An 18,220-nucleotide genomic window follows, 5' to 3' on the forward strand; every position below is an offset into this window, starting at 1 on the left:
AAGGCTTTTCCTCCGAAATAATTATTAACATGTTTTTTAAAAAACTTTTTAAAAAGTCGTGCAGCTTTATGCCAAAAATATGAGTGTATTAGTTTTTCTGACCTACGGTATAGGCCTCTCCTGACACCTATAATGTGATTACTGACTTCACTAGAGCAAAGTGAATAACCGAAGGTAAAATAATTGATATTCATTTTGTCTTGCAGTTATAATGGAAGCTAAATACTAGCATTGAAAAACTAAAATTTTTGTAGATTATTTGGGTTAGTCGGTATTTATCAAAAAAAAATGCGGATATCAAGATTGCTGATTAGAGTACTTTTGGGATTCGTGATACTTTTCATTACATACATCCTCTTTCCTTCAATACCAAAAGCATTGGTGAATACTTTAAATGTGTATAAACTAGAGGAGCGTTTAAACTATTACAATGATCGTTTATTAGATGGAAATTTGAAATCGAAGGAATTGGAGAATGCTACGTTCGTAACTTTAGCACGGAATGCGGACCTTTACGATTTAATTGAAACAATAAATATATATGAAAATCGGTTTAATTCGAAGCACAACTATCCTTGGGTTTTTCTAAATGATGAACCATTTACTCGAACTTTTGAAGTGGTCATGTCTCGTCTAACTAGTGGTCCAACATATTTTGGTGTCGTGAACAGTAGTGAATGGGATATTCCAAAATGGATAGATATGGATATTGCACATTCCAATTGGAATCGCCTATCAAGGGAAGGCGTACTTTATGGAGGCATGAAATCATATCGTCAAATGTGTCGATATTTCTCTGGATTTTTTTGGAGACATCCTTTACTTGATCCTTATAAATATTATTGGAGAGTTGAACCTTCAACTAAGCTTTTATGTGAAGTGAACAAAGATCCTTTCCGACAACTGAGATTACTGAATAAAACCTATGGATTTGTCATAACGTTATTTGAGATCGGACAAACAGTACCATCATTATGGAATAGTACCTTGGAATTTATTGAGAAATATCCTGAAACACTGGCGAAAAACAATTTATGGGAATGGATTTCAGATGATAATGGAAAAAAATTTAGCCACTGCCATTTTGTAAGTGAAGCGAGTAACAATATTTCTATTTACTAACTATTGCAAGTGGTCAAACTTTGAAATAGCGGATCTCGATTTTTTCAGAAGTGATTCTTACAGAAAATATTTTGATTTTTTAGATAAAAAGGGTGGCTTTTTTTATGAGGTATGACCAAACGTCAACGGAAGAATTTGCAACATTGCTAAAACAATTTTTAGAGATGGGGTGATGCTCCAGTACATTCTATAGCATTAAGTTTATTTCTCGATAGAAACAAACTGCATTACTTTGACGAAATAGGATATTCTCATGCTCCTCTTCTTCATTGCCCTAGAAAGGGACGTTGCTTCTGTAAACCGGAAGAGATTGATTGTAAGTATAATTAATATACTGCACATTTGCTGACAATTTATTAGTATCGTCCAACTCTTCTTGCATAGCTAGGTTCATTAACCTAACTAACGAAGACTACGATGAATTATAATGCTTTTGTTGCAATCAAAATGAACAGAACTTTTTAGGCTAACAATTTGTGTATTGGAAATGTCATTATGCAACGAGGTCAGGATAACCCTGAGTAAGATATTAAATGTATTTTATTGTGTTTTAATTTATTACTACAAGGAATTCTTCTCAAAGTGTTTACTTCATTGCACTGTTATCGTAAGCAAGTCGACATGCGTAAATCAACAGAATATTTGTTTTTGTTTTGGATTCATAACTCTGAACAATAATTAGTTAAACAAAATTTTCTCTTATTTAACAATTTATTTAAATCCCTTACCAGCACTACTATTCTATAATTATTTATTAATGCACACACTTTCTTTGTCAAAATAGTGTAACAACTATATTGTTATAAGTCTCATAAAATGGTTTAACATGCCCATTAAAAGGTCCGTATTTTTTTTAAGCAATTAAAATTTTTTACGCTATATTTATTTATTGTATTTGCTGTAAATTTATCTGAAAACGTCACAGGAGTTCCTAATGTCAATTTTTTTTCGACAAAATTATTCTGTACTTAGCCAACATGTCGTCCAAATCAGCGTCCAAACTGAAAAGAGAGGTAAGTTCCTATTAATGAATGCTGTAGAGAAAAAAGTCAAATAAATAGCTTATTTCTAATTTTTTTCGATTGCTTTTAAAATTTTTAAGCTCAATCGCTAACAAATGTTTAGGCTAAAAAAGCTGAGCGCTTAGCTGCTAAAGGCGAGAGCGTTAAGCCCTCTAAAAAGAATGGAACTAAAAATGGAAAAGATAAAGAAGTCGATGGAGTCACAAAAGATTTGTCGGAACTTTCTACTAGCGACCCTATTTTTGAAAGAAGTGCTTCTGGTGTCTTAACTAGTCAACCAATGAGTCGCGATATTAAAATTGACAGTTACACCCTTTCTTTTCACGGACGTCTGTTGATAGAGAATGCCACTATCGAACTCAACCATGGTCAACGCTATGGTCTTTTGGGTGATAACGGTTCCGGTAAAAGTACATTCTTGGAATCCGTGGCTGCTCGTGATGTGGAATATCCAGAACACATTGATAGCTACTTGTTGAACGCAGAGGCTGAACCCTCTGATGTTAATGCTGTCGACTATATTATTCAGTCAGCAAAAGACAAGGTTCAAAAATTGGAAGCCGAAATTGAAGAGTTATCAACTGCCGATGATGTTGATGATGTTCTATTAGAATCCAAGTATGAAGAGTTGGATGATATGGATCCTAGCACCTTTGAGGCAAAAGCAGCTATGATTTTGCATGGTTTGGGATTTACCCAGGAAATGATGGCCAAACCCACAAAGGACATGTCTGGTGGTTGGCGTATGCGTGTTGCACTTTCTCGTGCTCTTTTCATCAAACCCTCTTTGCTTCTTTTGGACGAACCTACCAACCATTTGGACTTAGAAGCCGTTGTTTGGTTGGAGAATTACTTAGCGAAATACGACAAAATTCTTGTTGTCACTTCCCACTCTCAAGATTTCCTCAACAACGTCTGTACCAATATTATTGATTTAACTTCTAAAAAGCAGCTTGTCTACTATGGTGGTAATTTCGACATTTATATGCGTACTAAGGAAGAAAATGAAACCAATCAGATGAAGGCTTACTTAAAACAGCAAGAGGAAATTGCTCATATTAAAAAGTTTATTGCTAGTGCTGGTACCTATGCAAACTTGGTACGCCAAGCCAAGTCGAAACAAAAGATTATCGATAAAATGGAGGCTGCCGGTTTAGTTGAGAAGCCCGAACCTCCTCGTCAATTCAGCTTTGAATTTGATGAAGTTCGCAAATTACCACCACCTATCATTGCTTTTAACGACGTTGCTTTCTCTTATGATGGTAATCTTGATCACGCTTTGTACCGTGACTTGTCCTTTGGTATCGATATGGACTCCCGTGTCGCCATTGTGGGTAAAAATGGTACCGGAAAGTCTACATTGTTGAACTTAATCACTGGGCTTTTGATTCCCATTGAAGGCAATGTCTCTCGTTACAGTGGATTGAAGATGGCTAAATACTCTCAGCACAGTGCCGATCAGCTTCCCTATGACAAGTCTCCACTTGAATACATCATGGATACTTACAAGCCTAAATTTCCCGAGAGAGAACTTCAGCAATGGCGCAGCGTTTTGGGCAAATTCGGTTTGTCTGGTCTTCACCAAACCAGTGAAATCCGTACTTTATCTGATGGCTTGAAAAGCCGTGTTGTGTTTGCAGCACTCGCTTTGGAACAACCCCACATTCTTTTACTTGATGAACCTACGAATCACTTGGATATTACCTCTATTGATGCCCTAGCCAAAGCCATTAACGTATGGACTGGTGGTGTTGTTTTGGTTTCTCACGATTTCCGTCTAATTGGTCAAGTTTCTAAAGAGTTGTGGGAAGTTAAAGACAAGAAGGTTGTGAAATTGGACTGCTCCATTGAGGAATATAAGAAGTCGATGGCCAAAGAAGTTCAATCTCGTGATACTACTGCCAAAGTTAAGCATTTGATTTAGTTAATTTATAGATTTTTGGTTAGGGAATATGTGATACATTTTGAGTAGTGGGATTAATATAAAATGTTTATTACTTATTTGAAAGTGTTTAAGAAGCGTATTGCTTTTGGTCTCATCGTTGTAATTGTCAAGCTCTATCATTGAGTGAAGCTATTAAGCCAAAATTTCATCTCTGTGTACTGTTCAAGAATTGTCGTTAAGTCCGATTTAGAGTGGAATTATCTTTTTCCACCGACTATAGGTAAACTGTACTTCTCAGCATTTATGCGTGAAACTTTATACAGCATCGGTTTTGAAAACTATGTACGCTTCTTCTCGAAAAGACTAATAATAACCCATTCTATTAAAAAATGCCAGTGAGCTCGTAATTTCTCTAGTACCTTAGAAAACGCTACACAGCAATCTCGTGAATTCACATAGTAAGCGCAAACTGTTGAGAAAAATCCAGGTTAGTAATCAATAAATAAGAAATGCAAATATTCTATATTATTAATTGTATACCAGATCGCTATGCTGTTTACACATAAAGTCGATTTGCCATAGCTTGTTAGCAAGCTGATGATACGCAAGAGTAGCCTGTCACCTCTGTAACGGTCTCAACTTACCAAAAGCAACACACGGTTAGAAAGACTTATAACTTGCTTTTTACTATATACAAAATTCCATAATTAATGTCTATAGATCCAGCAAATGATAGTAAGCTTGCTCCGGAGGCGAATGACGCTACTCTAGGAGACGTTGACAGATGGATCGAACAGTTGAAAAAATGCGAGCCTCTGAGCGAAGCTGACGTTGAAATGTTATGCGATAAGGTAAGTGAACACTAAGGAGAGTATATATGTGTATCAGGCTTGGTTGGATATATCCCAACTTTGCAAGTTCTCATTTTCTCTTGATTTCTTGAGATTGTTCAGTTTGATATGTTTGAGTTTGAACTATCCAGCTTATTTCGGTTTGATTTCTAAAAAGATTAATATTACATTAATGTCGGGTTTCTAGAAATCTCATCCTATAAATATATGGTGGTTAAAAATTACGTCGGAGACTCTCATCTATACCAGCATTTTTCGTGTTTTCGCAGTTTTTGCTAACCATTTTTTCTAGGCTCGTGAGGTTTTATGTCAGGAAAATAATGTCCAACCTGTCCGAAATCCAGTTACTGTTTGCGGTGATATTCATGGACAGTTTCATGATCTGATGGAATTATTTAAAATTGGAGGTGATGTGCCTGATATGAACTATCTTTTTATGGGTGACTATGTTGACAGAGGTTATCACAGCGTCGAAACTGTAAGTTTGCTTGTTGCAATGAAGTTACGCTACCCTAACCGAATTACGATTCTTCGAGGAAATCATGAATCTAGACAAATCACTCAAGTTTACGGATTTTATGATGAATGTTTGCGTAAATATGGATCCGCTAATGTTTGGAAACATTTCACAAATTTATTTGACTATTTCCCTTTAACTGCTTTAATTGAAGACCGTATTTTCTGCCTACATGGAGGTCTTTCCCCGAGCATTGATTCATTAGACCATGTACGGACTTTGGATCGTGTACAAGAAGTTCCCCATGAAGGTCCGATGTGTGATTTGCTTTGGTCAGACCCTGATGATAGATGTGGTTGGGGAATTTCTCCTCGTGGTGCCGGATACACCTTCGGACAAGACATTTCTGAGACATTTAATCACGCAAATGGATTAAGTTTAACGGCACGAGCCCATCAGCTAGTTATGGAAGGATTTAATTGGGCACATGATGGAGACGTAGTTACAATTTTTTCTGCCCCAAATTATTGTTATCGCTGTGGTAATCAAGCAGCTATTTTGGAAGTTGATGATACGATGAATCAAGTCTTTTTACAATTCGATCCTGCCCCACGAGAAGGCGAACCGGTAATAGCTCGAAGGACACCAGACTACTTCCTTTAAAAGTTTCAATTCTCTAATGAGTGATCAATCGATTGTGATTGTTTCAAAAAATTTATCCACCTTTCTGATTTTTGAGTTAATACTCAAGATTAAAAAGACTACTTTGTACATCCTCCGCATACGAATCTTCAGACTGTCTTTTCATTTCCAGGACTTGTCAAGTACCTTTTTTGCAAGGAAATCTTAAAATCCTTATATGTATTCCACTTCAAGCCATTGCAACCGTGTCTTATACGTACGTGAAATATTCTTGTTAATTTTGATAAGCACACTAGGATTTTTGGTTGTGGACTTATTTCTTCGAGAAATATCTGCTATTTAATATGTCGTGATAGCGATTAACGACTGCTGCATAGTTGGATGGTATTGTTTTGAGACAATATTATGAGTTAGAATTAGGCATGCTTAAGCAGTCATGTGCTGTAATGAATTAAACATCCTAAAGCTTTATGACCAAACTTTTTAAGCCAGCTTCATGATTCCATATTTGTAGAAGTTTGTCTATAAAGAACTTTTAAAGAAAAAAAATGGTTTATTTGTCTAGATATTTATTTATTATTGATACTTGTCAGATAAACCTACAATAACTACATATTTGAATTGTACAACTTTTTTATTCAAGTATAAGGGGATACTTTTGCATTTCACAAACCTTGAAGGCAAGAAGAGTACTCAAGGATTATATATATTTTTAGCGGTTTAAGAAACTACCACCAAAGGGAAAGTAAAGTTACATTAGACTACGATAAAATAAGAACCATCTGACTTGCATGAATCAGGCGTCACATACAAAATTATTGATTTACGTCTTGGAATAAGAGATTCAAGGTTGCATTAATTGAGAATGAGAAGGGGGTTTGTATCAGTAAATGACTATAACAAGAAAAAGGAAGTCTGCAATTGCCATCTTGACTGCTGTATAAGCCAAATGGACCAACAAAGGCTATGAGAAAGTGCATTGGACAAATAAAAATAAGAAGCAAGTAAGACAGCATATGACTTGATCCCCAACAGGCTAAAGAAGAAGTAAAAGAGAGGGGAGAAAAAGGAGGGAGGAAATCAGCTAGGACAAAAGTTTTTGAGCGAAATAAATTTTATCCGATGATAATTTTGCTTCCTTCAAACGTATAAGCAGGAATCGCCAAGTTAAGAGGTGCAGGACCACGGCGAATACGACCAGAGATATCATAATGAGAACCGTGACAAGGGCAGAACCATCCGCCATAGTCACCAGCTTCGCCAATGGGTACACAACCAAGATGAGTACAGACACCAATCATAACAAGCCACTCGGGTTTTTGAACACGGTCAGAGTCCGCTTGAGGATCCCTAAGAGTGCTAATATCTACAGAATTGGCTTCTTGGATTTCTTCAGGAGTACGATGACGGATAAAAACAGGCTTACCCTGCCATTTGACGACAAGGTTCTTTCCCTCTGGAATTTTCGACAAATCAACCTCGGCCTTCGACATAGCCAACACATCAGCAGATGCAGACCAACTCGCCAAGAAATCATGAACAGTAGCTTGAGCTCCAGCGGCTGTAAGAGCACCCATTGTGCCTACCATGGCATAAGATATAACACGAGAACGATCACCAGTGCTCTTTGTTTGATACTCCGAAAAGTCTGGCATTTCCGGAGAGTCAGTATATGTACGAATAGAGGTAAATTTTGGGATGGTCATCATTGAGCCCTTCAACGACGAAGCAGTGCTTGAAACGGGAAGCAACCGTCTTAACGAAGATGCTAACGACTTAGAAATAAATTGCTTGGCCAGCATTTTTACAACGTTTTAAAGAGAAACAGGTTGTTGAAATATTCGGTGGGTAGCGGTTGGGGAAGAAACGTCAAGCTGCCTCTGGTTTAAAAATGGCGGCGTTTGTGGGTGCTGTGATTTGCTAAGAAGGTTAGTTGTATTTACCGAATTCACCGATTGATGAAACTACATATCCGAAGTTCTCCGAAAAATAACGAAGTACACAATAAAAAATTAACATAATTTTACAGCTACTTTTAACGATCAGTACAGTATAGTGCTAGACTGTGCAGTACATATATCATCACGAATCGAAAATCCTATATCTTTCAAATTCCAATATTATGGTACGCTAGAGATCATTTTGTTTTATCAGATATAATTTTCCAGTCTATTTTACTAGGTTCCGTATAAGAACATAGCTGGATTTACGTTCTTCCGTCCAGCTATAAACTATTTGGAGATTATAATATTATCCAATATTTAGATGTTTACAGTAGTATCATTCATCACTTTACAAGGTACAGCACCTGCATAAAACAATACAACAGTATTAGATTGAAAATTATCGTATTCTTTCACTAGCCTTAATTATTTTAAGGAATTGGTATATATCATTAATCATAGTTCAATGTAGAAGAAATGCAATATACTTATGTATAATGTATTCATGAAGATTGGTGACATTTATTGAATATTAAGCGTATCCTTCATTAATATGCAGGAAATTTTTCTACTCTATTGAACATCATCAATTCATAAAACGTTCTATCCTCGTATTGGTGTTGCCGGCCAATATTTGATAGGTAATGCAGTAAACTTGCGAAAAATATTATCAAGTATTTTTTCTTCCTCTAAAATTTCATAAGCCGAGTAATGGAACTGGTTTTGATATATTTCGATATCTTTCAATTCTTTTAATGAGATTGGTGTTTTTGGGTTGGTTTCTGGTTTGGAAGAAACCATTCTCTCCTTGTCCAGTGCTTTTTGTCTTAATTCTTTTTCTTTTAACAATTGCTCCTTCTCCTTTTTCCACATTAACTCCCTTTTTTCCGATTCACGGAACCAAAGAATTTGCTCATCTGTTAACGTTCGTATAGTCCCATCAGGATAGCGCTCTACACTTTGTGTATACTCAACGTTTGCACTTTCTGAATTTCCCCCACGATCGTTTTGCGCGAAAGCAACATTCCATAGGTTTACTGCTTTTGCATTAAAATGCTCATCATGGAATTTCTGTAAGTCTCCTTCTGTAATTTCAGAACTCATTAAAAGTTCCGTGGTTTTACACAATATTGGATTCAGTAAGGATTACTTTGCTAGTTGTAACAAGTTGCGATGAAATCAATTTGATGAACGAGCAAAGCTACGCTAGAACATTTAATGAATCACCCAAATTAAAATACTGTATCGTAGTGAATTTGATAACCCAATTAAAGCAAAACAAGGTAATACGTTAGGATTATACTAACAACGCAAACTTACAAGATGAGTAGTTTCTTTAAGAATTTAGCGATCCTTAATATTTGATGTACTTTATGGAATGGCCGTAAGTATATTTTTCTTGCTCCCTTCGACTAATCTCTCAGACTTTGACCAACTTGGAGCCTTTGGCAACGTATGTTTTTCAGATTTCCAGTTACTTTTACTAACATTATAGGGGGACTGTCATCCTTAAAACTACTCGCGGCGATATCCAGATAGAACTTTGGTGCAAAGAAGTGCCGAAGGCCTGTAGAAACTTTATACAGTTATGCTTGGAAGGGTAAGTTAAATCGTTGATGAGCAACGTTGTAGTCCCAAATGTTGCAACATTAAACTGCTTCGGGTTTACAAATATACTAATTAAATACAGTTATTACGATGGAACCATTGTTCATAGAGTTGTACCAGAGTTTTTGATACAGGGTGGAGATCCTACTGGCACTGGAATGGGTGGTGAATCTATATATGGTGAACCTTTTGCTGTAGAAACACATCCTAGGTTACGGTTTATAAGAAGAGGATTAGTGGGAATGGCATGTACTGAAAATGAGGGAAACAACTCTCAATTTTTTATCACCTTAGGTCCAACACCTGAATGGAATGGCAAGCAAACTCTATTTGGACGTGTTGTAGGGGATACCATTTACAATGTAGTAAGGATATCTGAGTTAGAGTTAGATGCCAACCAACGACCTGTTTTTCCCCCAAAAATAATTTCAACAGAGGTAATTGACAATTATTTTACTGACATAAAACCTCGTTCAACTAAAGAAGAAAGAGAGAAAATTGCCAATGAGCTAGCCCACCAGGAAAAACAGAAAGAAAGAAACAAATTATTGAAATCCGGACGACGAAATAAAGCAGTTCTCAGTTTTGGCGATGAAGTCGATATGCCTATTGTAAAAAAGCCGCTCAGGCAGAAAACGCCAGTATCCAGATCATCTGATACTACGACTGAGTTAAGTAAAGATTTGATTTCATCTTCATCCTCAATTCACAGTACTTACTCGTCTGCCCAAACTGGATTGACCTCTGCTAAAGTCTCTTCCGATGAATATGCTAGGCAAGTAGACACTTTAGATACAAAGTTAAATTCTTCCTCTAAGTCCAAGGTACAAGAAGAAATTTCCCGTTTGAAGTCTGAACTTCGTGACTTAGAAAAAAGTGGTGGCTCTTCAAACTCGAAACCCGTGGTTGTACGTCCTAAAAAACGGAACATCTTGACTGAGGAACTTGAAAAGTATAAAAAATCCAAAAAAGTTGTCTTAGGGAAGCGAAAAAACTTGGAGAATGACGAAGAGTCGACCCTTCGAGCACTTTCATCATTTCAAAGCAAGATTCGAAATGCAGAAGATGAAGATGTCATGGATAGTCAATATGGTAGCAAAATAGAAGACACACCTTGCAGCTTACACAATGTTCCTGGTTGCTTTTCATGTTTTGATAGGCTTGGCGAAAAAAATATAACAGAAACGAACAGCAACTGGTTTGCGCATCGATTGGTGGCTGAAAATGATCCAACAAGAAGAACGGAAGAACTTCGAATACAACGAGCAGAAGAGCTTAAAGATGTTCCAAGTGCTAGGCCTAAGAAGCTTTTAATGAAACGCGATATAATTTAATGTTTTACAAAGAAAAAAAAACCTATGCTTCTTTTAAGTATAAATTAATATTTCACATATTTCGTTTGTAAATTCTAATAATAATTACATTTTAAGCAAAGTATGGGAATGGTCAATTAGTGACTTGCAAAGTAAACAATTGTATTTATCACAACGAAAAAAAACTCGTATCACTATAATTTTTAAACACGAGGTGTGTTGTGGAAGAAGAGAAATTATTAAAAATTCCTGACAACTTAACAACACATTTTTTAAGTGGGCTTGAGTTTGGTTAATTCAGCTTCATCCACACTTTTTTTATCAGTCAAAACTTGACCAAAACTACCAAGAAGGCCACCAGATGATTTGAAAGGACGTCTCAACTCATCAATAGCAGGCTTATTTTGAACGTGAATCTGCACTTCACTGTTATCAAACAGACCTCTAGCAGCAGATACAGACTGTAAGAGAAGAGGAGGAGCGTAGCCCATATATAAATGCATGAACAAAGTGGTAGCAATTGTCACGAGCATTTGTTTAAAAGATGTCAAGAGTTTGCTCAAATCGTAATCACGCACGGTGGTAGCGACAAATTTTGAATGTTCACGTCCAGACATGGGAGTAGCGGGTTCAACATATTTTAAAACAGTTAAATCTAGAATTGTTAGAGAATAGATGAACCATGGTAGATTGAATTCGTTTATCTACCCATTTTATTAAGAAAGACGAAACAACCAATCTTCCAAACCAACGTACCGTTTTTCTTTTCGATAATAATCTTCGTGTAGAGGAAAATTCCTATTTGAACTATATTCACTGTAGCGTATAGAATCCTCAAAGGCCAAAGTAATGAGGGTCTTGAGAAATCAATTACCCTGGTGATCATCATCAAGAAGATAGAGATACCGATTGATTTAGTCTATCATGTTAACACCTGCCCAGCCAAATGTTTTTTCAAAATCTTACTTGAGGATTATTCTTCAATTTCTCCCATCTTGAAACCATTTTGTACGAAGTGTAGACGTTGAACTCAGACTACCTCTCATACATTTGGTGTTGATAATACACTACTGAAAGGTAACATGTTACCATACATTTCTGCCTAGCTATATTCTGTTACTATACTTTTAAGAGCCAGGATTTGGAGTTTTTTTGCAATAGAATTGAGTAAGAAAAGACGTAGAATTATTTTTTTTCTTGAAAGTGCCTTCTATCTGATCCAACTTGGCAAGCGACGCATCTCTGGTGAACGAATGTTGGAAAATTAGAGTTGTTTAAACATGAATGCCTTGCGCTAATAAGGGATTTCCTGCAGTAACAAATCGTAGTGCTATTGCATGAGAATGCCTAAGACTCTTAATTTGCAGAACGAAAAAAATGTTTCTGCATTCACTAATATGATAAGTTGTGGTTCACTTACATAGAAATACAACCCAGTTTCAGTTTTATTTATTTTGCTTACAATTTAAAATTTAGCCCTGAAGCTTTTGTAAGTTGTTTATCACTCGCATGTTTGTGGTTAAAATACATTTTTACCACGATTTTGAAGAAATAGTACATTAGCAAAATGTGAAATCAATTGTTAAAAAAAAGTTTATCGTTTTTTTGACAGGCATTAGTAACTACGAATATGTTGTCCAACAAGCCCAAAGTGAAAGAATACTCAATTTTATATTTTGTAGTATGCACTTCTCTATTCTTTATTTATTTTATTGTGAGTTCTAATGAAAGTAATTTTTTGTAGGATAGAAAAATTAAATAAGGTAACTTAGTGTAATAAATTAATGCTCTAGTTTTATCGCGCAGGGACTTCAAAATTAATAATAGCTGGCGAACTTGCTATTTATTCTATTTGTATGGGATTGTTTTTCTCGCTTCTTTTAAGCCCATAATTAGAATCGATTGCTAACATGCCAACCCTAATGCAACTCAGCAACGATATGAAACCATTGACATTTGTGGAGGCCTTACGAAATTTCAAGTCTGCCAAGGTATGTAATAGAAAAACTGGTGGGTTTTAACAATTGGTCAGGTCCTTTTAGTTGGAGCGGGTGGAATTGGGTGTGAATTGTTAAAGAACCTTCTTATGTCAGGAGTTAAAGAAGTTCATATAGTAAGTGAGTTGTATATTTAAATTTTTTAAACCTTAAGAAACGTTTCGTCTACATGTTTTTATCGCGATTTATTAACTCTTATACTGTAGATCGATCTTGATACTATTGATTTGTCTAATCTTAACAGACAATTTCTTTTTCGTAAAAAGCATGTCAAACAACCTAAGGCAATCGTTGCTGCAAAAACCGCAAGCTCATTTAACCCAAATGTAAAGCTTGAAGCTTATCATGCAAATATAAAAGAAGACCGATTTAATGTTGCTTGGTTTCGTCAATTTGATCTTGTTTTTAACGCACTAGATAACTTGGATGCTCGTAGACATGTGAATAAACAATGCTTACTTGCTTCTGTACCTTTGATTGAAAGTGGAACAACCGGATTTCTTGGCCAGGTACAGGTTATCATTCATGGCAAAACTGAATGTTACGACTGTAATCCCAAAGAGCCTCCTAAAACTTATCCGGTTTGTACCATTCGAAGCACACCAAGTCAACCGATTCATTGTGTAGTTTGGGCAAAAAGTTATTTCTTCCCCCAACTTTTTAGTAATGATCAAGAAAGTGATGGAATCATTGACAATGTTTCTGCAAACGAAATGGAGAGACGTGAAATCGCAGAACTAGCTAGAGAAACAACTGAGCTAAACGAGCTTAGGTCGTCAATTGGTCAAAGTGACAATGGTTTTGAAAAAATATTTACGAAAATGTTTACTAAAGACATAGTTCGACTCCGCGAAGTCCCTGACGCATGGACATATCGTTCTCCTCCAAAAGAACTTTCATACTCGGAACTTTTAGAGAATGCCGAAAAAGCCACTTCACCTTGGCTTAATGAACAAAATGTTTGGAATGTTGCTGAAAGTTTTGCAGTTCTCAGAGATAGCATTAGACGCCTTGCTTTAAGGTCTAAATCCTCAAAAGACGATCTTTCTTTTGACAAGGATGATAAGGATACATTGGATTTTGTAGCAGCGGCAGCTAATTTGCGTGCCCATGTATTTGGAATTCAACAACTCTCTGAATTTGACATTAAACAAATGGCTGGCAATATTATTCCTGCTATCGCAACCACAAATGCAGTCATAGCTGGACTATGTATCACGCAAGCTATCAAGGTTCTTCAAGGAGATCTCAATGATCTAAAAAATGTAAGTTATTAGGTTTCAGCTGTATTTGCTAACAATTTAAGATATACTTGGCTAAAAGGCCTACCAGAGTACTCCATTGCGAGAAAACTTGTAAACCTAACCCTTACTGTCCTACTTGTTCTTTTGTACTTTTACAGCTTGGAGTAAATGACAAAAATATGACTCTAAGAGTTCTTGTTGATGATATTTTGAAAAGTCGTTTGCATTACTCAGAAGAGGTTAGCGTTTTAAACGATAAGCTGATATATGATCCTGACTTTGATGATAACTTGGATAAAACTTTTGATGATTTGGGTATAAATCCTGCCAAAAATACTATTCTCACAGTTCTTGGTGATTCTGCTGTCGAAAAGGATGATGATGGCGAGGAAGCTACTAGGGTTCCCTTGTTAATTGAAGTTACATTCATTGATTCTAATTCCACCGAAGGATTACCTTACCAAATACTTTCAAATGCTACCAGCATTCCTCTTAAACAGCAACCTCCTTCAAATTCGCCAGAAGATTCACAAGTTTTAACCGACGAGATTAATGAAGTTAATGACTTCTCTTCGTCGGAAAGAATCGTTATTAATCTTGATGAATATGACATTATTGTCGATTCTAAAACTAGCAGTCATAACAAACAACTCAAACGTCGACCATCTAACGATACACTTACTCAAGAAGCAAAATCGAAAAAGCAAGCGAAAATACACACTATGTAAATAAACCATTTGGATATTTACTGCACTCAATACTAGATATCTTACTAAAATCTTACATGTCAACGCTAGCTTTTCATGTCGGTCAAAATCAAATATTAAAAACCTATTATCGTTATAGAAAAATAATAATCAGTCTATAATAATCTCTGTCGAAAATAGTTATTTCACTCAAGTAAACATATATAACTCAAAAAAAAGACCTAGCGAAATCGATTCTCAAGTGACCAAATAATTAAAAAGTCGTAGGATAAAAACTTACATCTCTAACTCTAAAGTAACTGTTAGGACCAATTTCATACGAACGTTGAGAAAAGAGTTCCAGGATCAAAACAGAAACCACCACAAGGATAACCCAAACCGTAATCTAGCCATTTATTTAATCAGCAAAGGTCTTGCCGGCCAAGATGTTAACCAAGTTGTGCATATCACGCCACCAAGCGTTCTTAGGACGACGCATCTCAATTTCGGTTTCGTTGTTCTCAACATCAGCAACAGAGCTGAAAGAGACACCAGTACCACGGATACCGATGACAACGGCAGAGCTGGGGTCATTACCCAAGTCGTTGGCACGGCAAGTTTCGAAGAAACGAATGGCACGCATAGCCAGACGAGCAGCACGAGCACGGTCCATAGGAGTGGGGTTACCACCTTGTTGAACGTGACCGGGAACAGCGGTACGAGCGGAGAAGCGCTTATGAGCTTCTTCACTGATGATGTTTCCAATAACTTCGGTGGTGTAAACCTTAGAAGCACATTCGTTACGAAGGATAAGTTGACCAGCACGGTTACGACCAGCTTCTAAGGCGAATGTAGCCTTAAGGTGATCAATATCCTTACGCAACATATCCAAGGAGATACCATCCTCGGGGGTGTAAATGGCGGAGGCACCAGTAATGAGACCACCGACAGTAGCGATATAACCAGAGCGGCCACCTTGAACTTCACAAACGAAGACACGACGACGGCTAGCACTAGCACTTTGCTTAATGGTATCACAGTATTCCATAACGGCATTAAGACAAGTATCGCAACCCAAAGAGAATTCGGTACCGGGAACGTTGTTGGAAATGGTGGCAGGGATGATAGCCATGGGAATGCGGAATGAAGGGTAGTTAACACGTGCACTCTCAAGTTGAGAAAGGGCGGTGAAAGCCTCGAAACCACCAATAATAATCAAAGCATCAATCTTATGTTGTTGGAACTTGAAGGCAGTGAAGCCCATGTCGAGATCAGGGGTATCACGGTTGGTACCGATTTCACTACCACCACGAATGCACCACTCATCAACATCAATCCATGAAAGTTCATGAATAGAATCATGGCGCAAGAAGCCAGAGAAACCATTGTCAATGGCAAGAGGAGTGTGACCACGGTTCAAACAATATCGAACGGCAGCACGAGTAGCAGAGTTCATACCACCAGCGGGAGCACCAACATGGATGATGGCGACACGCATTCTCTCGTCCTTGGGAACGAAGTGTGACTCGTCTTCAATAAAGGTAGTACCTTCCCAAGTGTGTAAGTAATCAGCAAATTCGGGGTCACGGAGCTCCATAGCATGAGCGAACTGCTTCTTCTCAATAGCATCAGCAACCTCATGAGTCAACTTAACAGCCTCCATCAAAGGCTTGCGGTTAATCTTGTTACCATTGATAGCAATCATGGGAGATGGAGTATCAGGGGTAGAGGCAAGAACAGCATCAACGGCATCAACACCTTGAAGGGTAGCAAGCATACGGTCATAAGCACAAGGAATACCACCACGTTGAACGTGACCGAGAGTGGTGACACGAGTGTCCAAGTGAAGGCGCTCAACTAACAAGTTCTTGATGTCTTCGGGAGAAATGTGGTTAAGCTCGGAGTCAATAGCACCCTCTGCAACAATAACAATTGACTTTCTCTTGCCCAACTTACGGACAGAGCTCAAAGAATTGCACAATTCGTCTTGCCATTTGCCGACTTCAGCAGGTCTCTCAGGGATAAAGACGAAATCAGCACCGGTAGCCAATGCAGCTAAAACAGCCAACCAACCGCAATGACGACCCATGACTTCAACGATGAAAGCACGAGAATGGGAAATAGCAGTAGAAGAAATGGAGTCGACGGCTTCGCAAATACGGTGAAGAGAAGAGAAGGCACCGATAGTAACGTCAGTTGAAGACATATCGTTATCGATTGAACCGACCAAACCGACAATGGTAAGATGGCGGTAGAGCTTGGCTTGCTCGGGAGTAATAGCCTTGGTGTCCTCCAACTCTTTAACCAAACCGGGCCAGTCAGAACGGAAGATATCAGCACCGGTCAAAGAACCATCACCACCGCAAACAATAATGGAATCAATACCAGCGGAAATAAGGTTCTTGGCAGCACGAAGACGACCAGGACGCTCACGGAAAGCCATACAACGAGCGGTACCAATAAGAGTACCACCCTCAGCAAGCCAACCACGGACATCACCCCATTGCAATTGCTTGATCATATCACCACCTTGAACAAGACCTTCATAACCTTCATAAATAGCGAAAGCATCACAACCACGGTGAATGGCAATACGAGCGACGGCACGAACAACAGCGTTCATACCAGGGGAGTCACCACCACTGGTCATAACTGCAATCTTCTTCTTGACACCTGCAGGCTTGTCAGAAGTGGTAGCTTTCTTGAGAGTCTCAACGACGGGAGTAGCCAAACCGCTCTCGAGGTTAGAAGCAGCACCAGACTCCTCGCTCTTCTTAAGGTTAGCATGGGCGAAAGGATTGTAACGGTCGGAGAAGCCAATCAAATTACCCAAGGGATCCTCGACATAAACCTCATCAGGCTTCTTCTCGTTGGGGAAAGCTTGGTATTTAATGGCATCGGCACTGAGTTGCTTAAGCAAGTCAAGCAAGTTGGGATAGTAAAAAACAAGAGAACTCTTTTGTCCGCGCCATTCAGAATCTTCGGCAGCGGGGGAAAGGCTCAATTCACCGGGGACTAAACGGAACTTGATGGTGACGCTTTCAGCAGAGTTGTTTCCAGCGACATGCATCCAGTCCTCACGGAGAGACTCGTTGCAAACACGGGCATTGTCAGAATCGCTGGTACCGAAGCTGGCAACCTTCTTGAAGCCAAGCTTTTGGTAGAAGTCGAGAGTCTGATTATATGTGTCCTCAGTGTTTGCAACAACAGAGTAGCACGAAATTCCATGCACGGTTTCTCCACTCATTTTTCAATGTATATGGTTGTGATCAAGGAAATTTCTGTGTCTTTTTCTTATGTTATTAAGAAACGTCTTCTTGTGTGGTTGTGGGTAGATGTGGGTTAAAGAAGAGTTATCGTGCAGCGATGGATAGTGAGTGTGTAGTATAAGCTGTATTAAAAAGGTAAAAATCTTTGGTGCCTAAGGAATTAATAGAAAAATGGAATATG

The 18,220-nt window shown here is 37.9% G+C and overlaps 9 protein-coding genes and 10 long non-coding RNA genes across 19 annotated transcripts; 9 read left to right on the top strand and 10 right to left on the bottom strand.

Moving 5' to 3' along the window:
• On the bottom strand, positions 1 to 1,866 carry SPOM_SPNCRNA.5577. Its single transcript, NR_194930.1, has one exon. It is a non-coding gene; the product is annotated as a non-coding RNA (long non-coding RNA).
• omh2 (alpha-1,2-mannosyltransferase Omh2) lies at positions 141 to 1,674 on the top strand. Its single transcript, NM_001021846.3, has 4 exons — positions 141 to 1,086; positions 1,133 to 1,231; positions 1,285 to 1,438; positions 1,483 to 1,674. Exons 1-4 carry the CDS (start codon positions 289 to 291, stop codon positions 1,548 to 1,550), a joined length of 1,119 nt encoding a protein of 372 aa, NP_595938.1. The 5' UTR covers positions 141 to 288; the 3' UTR covers positions 1,551 to 1,674.
• A 220-nt stretch (positions 1,867 to 2,086) lies between the features above and the next one.
• SPOM_SPBC16H5.08C (ATP-binding cassette sub-family F protein) lies at positions 2,087 to 4,155 on the top strand. Its single transcript, NM_001021847.3, has 2 exons — positions 2,087 to 2,135; positions 2,248 to 4,155. The coding sequence occupies exons 1-2, from the start codon at positions 2,100 to 2,102 to the stop codon at positions 4,066 to 4,068; spliced, it is 1,857 nt and encodes a 618-aa protein (NP_595939.1). The 5' UTR covers positions 2,087 to 2,099; the 3' UTR covers positions 4,069 to 4,155.
• On the bottom strand, positions 3,324 to 4,537 carry SPOM_SPNCRNA.5578. The gene has a single exon (NR_194931.1). It is a non-coding gene; the product is annotated as a non-coding RNA (long non-coding RNA).
• A 137-nt stretch (positions 4,538 to 4,674) lies between these two features.
• On the top strand, positions 4,675 to 8,168 carry ppa2 (serine/threonine protein phosphatase PP2A catalytic subunit Ppa2). Its single transcript, NM_001021848.3, has 2 exons — positions 4,675 to 4,880; positions 5,173 to 8,168. Exons 1-2 carry the CDS (start codon positions 4,740 to 4,742, stop codon positions 5,998 to 6,000), a joined length of 969 nt encoding a protein of 322 aa, NP_595940.1. The 5' UTR covers positions 4,675 to 4,739; the 3' UTR covers positions 6,001 to 8,168.
• SPOM_SPNCRNA.5579 lies at positions 4,725 to 5,041 on the bottom strand. Its single transcript, NR_194932.1, has one exon. It is a non-coding gene; the product is annotated as a non-coding RNA (long non-coding RNA).
• rip1 (Rieske iron-sulfur protein, ubiquinol-cytochrome-c reductase complex subunit 5, Rip1) lies at positions 6,605 to 7,836 on the bottom strand. Its single transcript, NM_001021849.3, has one exon. It carries the CDS (start codon positions 7,779 to 7,781, stop codon positions 7,095 to 7,097), a length of 687 nt encoding a protein of 228 aa, NP_595941.1. The 5' UTR covers positions 7,782 to 7,836; the 3' UTR covers positions 6,605 to 7,094.
• A 149-nt stretch (positions 8,169 to 8,317) lies between the features above and the next one.
• On the bottom strand, positions 8,318 to 9,063 carry gem8. The gene has a single exon (NM_001021850.3). It carries the CDS (start codon positions 9,024 to 9,026, stop codon positions 8,526 to 8,528), a length of 501 nt encoding a protein of 166 aa, NP_595942.1. The 5' UTR covers positions 9,027 to 9,063; the 3' UTR covers positions 8,318 to 8,525.
• Positions 9,064 to 9,260: 197 nt separating this feature from the next.
• Positions 9,261 to 10,975, top strand: cyp7 (cyclophilin family peptidyl-prolyl cis-trans isomerase Cyp7). Its single transcript, NM_001356251.2, has 4 exons — positions 9,261 to 9,306; positions 9,347 to 9,375; positions 9,418 to 9,522; positions 9,613 to 10,975. The coding sequence occupies exons 1-4, from the start codon at positions 9,301 to 9,303 to the stop codon at positions 10,862 to 10,864; spliced, it is 1,392 nt and encodes a 463-aa protein (NP_001342715.1). The 5' UTR covers positions 9,261 to 9,300; the 3' UTR covers positions 10,865 to 10,975.
• Positions 9,277 to 10,889, bottom strand: SPOM_SPNCRNA.5580. Its single transcript, NR_194933.1, has one exon. It is a non-coding gene; the product is annotated as a lncRNA, antisense cyp7, readthrough snd301 (long non-coding RNA).
• snd301 (pho88 family protein) lies at positions 10,961 to 11,869 on the bottom strand. The gene is made up of 3 exons (NM_001021852.4): positions 11,810 to 11,869; positions 11,600 to 11,762; positions 10,961 to 11,498 (listed from the first exon to the last, which is right to left on the bottom strand). The coding sequence occupies exons 1-3, from the start codon at positions 11,846 to 11,848 to the stop codon at positions 11,116 to 11,118; spliced, it is 585 nt and encodes a 194-aa protein (NP_595944.2). The 5' UTR covers positions 11,849 to 11,869; the 3' UTR covers positions 10,961 to 11,115.
• Positions 11,172 to 11,536, top strand: SPOM_SPNCRNA.5581. Its single transcript, NR_194934.1, has one exon. It is a non-coding gene; the product is annotated as a non-coding RNA (long non-coding RNA).
• A 25-nt stretch (positions 11,870 to 11,894) lies between the features above and the next one.
• SPOM_SPNCRNA.5582 lies at positions 11,895 to 12,284 on the bottom strand. Its single transcript, NR_194935.1, has one exon. It is a non-coding gene; the product is annotated as a non-coding RNA (long non-coding RNA).
• On the top strand, positions 11,975 to 12,239 carry SPOM_SPNCRNA.5583. Its single transcript, NR_194936.1, has one exon. It is a non-coding gene; the product is annotated as a non-coding RNA (long non-coding RNA).
• Positions 12,285 to 12,462: 178 nt separating the features above from the next.
• On the bottom strand, positions 12,463 to 14,781 carry SPOM_SPNCRNA.5584. Its single transcript, NR_194937.1, has one exon. It is a non-coding gene; the product is annotated as a non-coding RNA (long non-coding RNA).
• On the top strand, positions 12,657 to 14,964 carry uba2 (SUMO E1-like activator enzyme Uba2). Its single transcript, NM_001021853.3, has 4 exons — positions 12,657 to 12,834; positions 12,876 to 12,956; positions 13,047 to 14,105; positions 14,147 to 14,964. Exons 1-4 carry the CDS (start codon positions 12,754 to 12,756, stop codon positions 14,810 to 14,812), a joined length of 1,887 nt encoding a protein of 628 aa, NP_595945.1. The 5' UTR covers positions 12,657 to 12,753; the 3' UTR covers positions 14,813 to 14,964.
• On the bottom strand, positions 14,887 to 18,114 carry pfk1 (6-phosphofructokinase). The gene has a single exon (NM_001021854.3). It carries the CDS (start codon positions 18,015 to 18,017, stop codon positions 15,189 to 15,191), a length of 2,829 nt encoding a protein of 942 aa, NP_595946.1. The 5' UTR covers positions 18,018 to 18,114; the 3' UTR covers positions 14,887 to 15,188.
• SPOM_SPNCRNA.5585 lies at positions 16,652 to 17,410 on the top strand. The gene has a single exon (NR_194938.1). It is a non-coding gene; the product is annotated as a non-coding RNA (long non-coding RNA).
• SPOM_SPNCRNA.5586 lies at positions 17,548 to 17,796 on the top strand. Its single transcript, NR_194939.1, has one exon. It is a non-coding gene; the product is annotated as a non-coding RNA (long non-coding RNA).
• Positions 18,115 to 18,220: the final 106 nt, after the last annotated feature.

Source organism: Schizosaccharomyces pombe (genome assembly GCF_000002945.2).
Source record: "Schizosaccharomyces pombe strain 972h- genome assembly, chromosome: II".
NCBI lineage: Eukaryota > Fungi > Ascomycota > Schizosaccharomycetes > Schizosaccharomycetales > Schizosaccharomycetaceae > Schizosaccharomyces > Schizosaccharomyces pombe.

What these genes read in the sequence shown, in the direction of transcription:
- ppa2 (NM_001021848.3), top strand. Translation starts at nt 4,740, where the DNA reads ATGTCTATAGATCCAGCAAATGATAGTAAGCTTGCTCCGGAGGCGAAT. An exon ending in TTGAAATGTTATGCGATAAG is followed by an intron (nt 4,881 to 5,172) that starts GTAAGTGAACAC and finishes CATTTTTTCTAG; the next exon opens with GCTCGTGAGGTTTTATGTCA.
- gem8 (NM_001021850.3), bottom strand. Translation starts at nt 9,026, where the DNA reads ATGAGTTCTGAAATTACAGAAGGAGACTTACAGAAATTCCATGATGAG.
- SPOM_SPBC16H5.08C (NM_001021847.3), top strand. Translation starts at nt 2,100, where the DNA reads ATGTCGTCCAAATCAGCGTCCAAACTGAAAAGAGAG. An exon ending in CGTCCAAACTGAAAAGAGAG is followed by an intron (nt 2,136 to 2,247) that starts GTAAGTTCCTAT and finishes ACAAATGTTTAG; the next exon opens with GCTAAAAAAGCTGAGCGCTT.
- snd301 (NM_001021852.4), bottom strand. Translation starts at nt 11,848, where the DNA reads ATGGTTTCAAGATGGGAGAAATTGAAGAATAATCCTCAA. An exon ending in AATTGAAGAATAATCCTCAA is followed by an intron (nt 11,763 to 11,809) that starts GTAAGATTTTGA and finishes TTAACATGATAG; the next exon opens with ACTAAATCAATCGGTATCTC. An exon ending in TATTATCGAAAAGAAAAACG is followed by an intron (nt 11,499 to 11,599) that starts GTACGTTGGTTT and finishes TAACAATTCTAG; the next exon opens with ATTTAACTGTTTTAAAATAT.
- cyp7 (NM_001356251.2), top strand. An exon ending in AACTTGGAGCCTTTGGCAAC is followed by an intron (nt 9,376 to 9,417) that starts GTATGTTTTTCA and finishes CTAACATTATAG; the next exon opens with GGGGACTGTCATCCTTAAAA. An exon ending in ATACAGTTATGCTTGGAAGG is followed by an intron (nt 9,523 to 9,612) that starts GTAAGTTAAATC and finishes AATTAAATACAG; the next exon opens with TTATTACGATGGAACCATTG.
- pfk1 (NM_001021854.3), bottom strand. Translation starts at nt 18,017, where the DNA reads ATGAGTGGAGAAACCGTGCATGGAATTTCGTGCTACTCTGTTGTTGCA.
- uba2 (NM_001021853.3), top strand. Translation starts at nt 12,754, where the DNA reads ATGCCAACCCTAATGCAACTCAGCAACGATATGAAACCATTGACATTT. An exon ending in GAAATTTCAAGTCTGCCAAG is followed by an intron (nt 12,835 to 12,875) that starts GTATGTAATAGA and finishes ACAATTGGTCAG; the next exon opens with GTCCTTTTAGTTGGAGCGGG. An exon ending in ATCTCAATGATCTAAAAAAT is followed by an intron (nt 14,106 to 14,146) that starts GTAAGTTATTAG and finishes TAACAATTTAAG; the next exon opens with ATATACTTGGCTAAAAGGCC.
- rip1 (NM_001021849.3), bottom strand. Translation starts at nt 7,781, where the DNA reads ATGCTGGCCAAGCAATTTATTTCTAAGTCGTTAGCATCTTCGTTAAGA.
- omh2 (NM_001021846.3), top strand. Translation starts at nt 289, where the DNA reads ATGCGGATATCAAGATTGCTGATTAGAGTACTTTTGGGATTCGTGATA. An exon ending in AGGGTGGCTTTTTTTATGAG is followed by an intron (nt 1,232 to 1,284) that starts GTATGACCAAAC and finishes AACAATTTTTAG; the next exon opens with AGATGGGGTGATGCTCCAGT. An exon ending in TAAACCGGAAGAGATTGATT is followed by an intron (nt 1,439 to 1,482) that starts GTAAGTATAATT and finishes ACAATTTATTAG; the next exon opens with TATCGTCCAACTCTTCTTGC.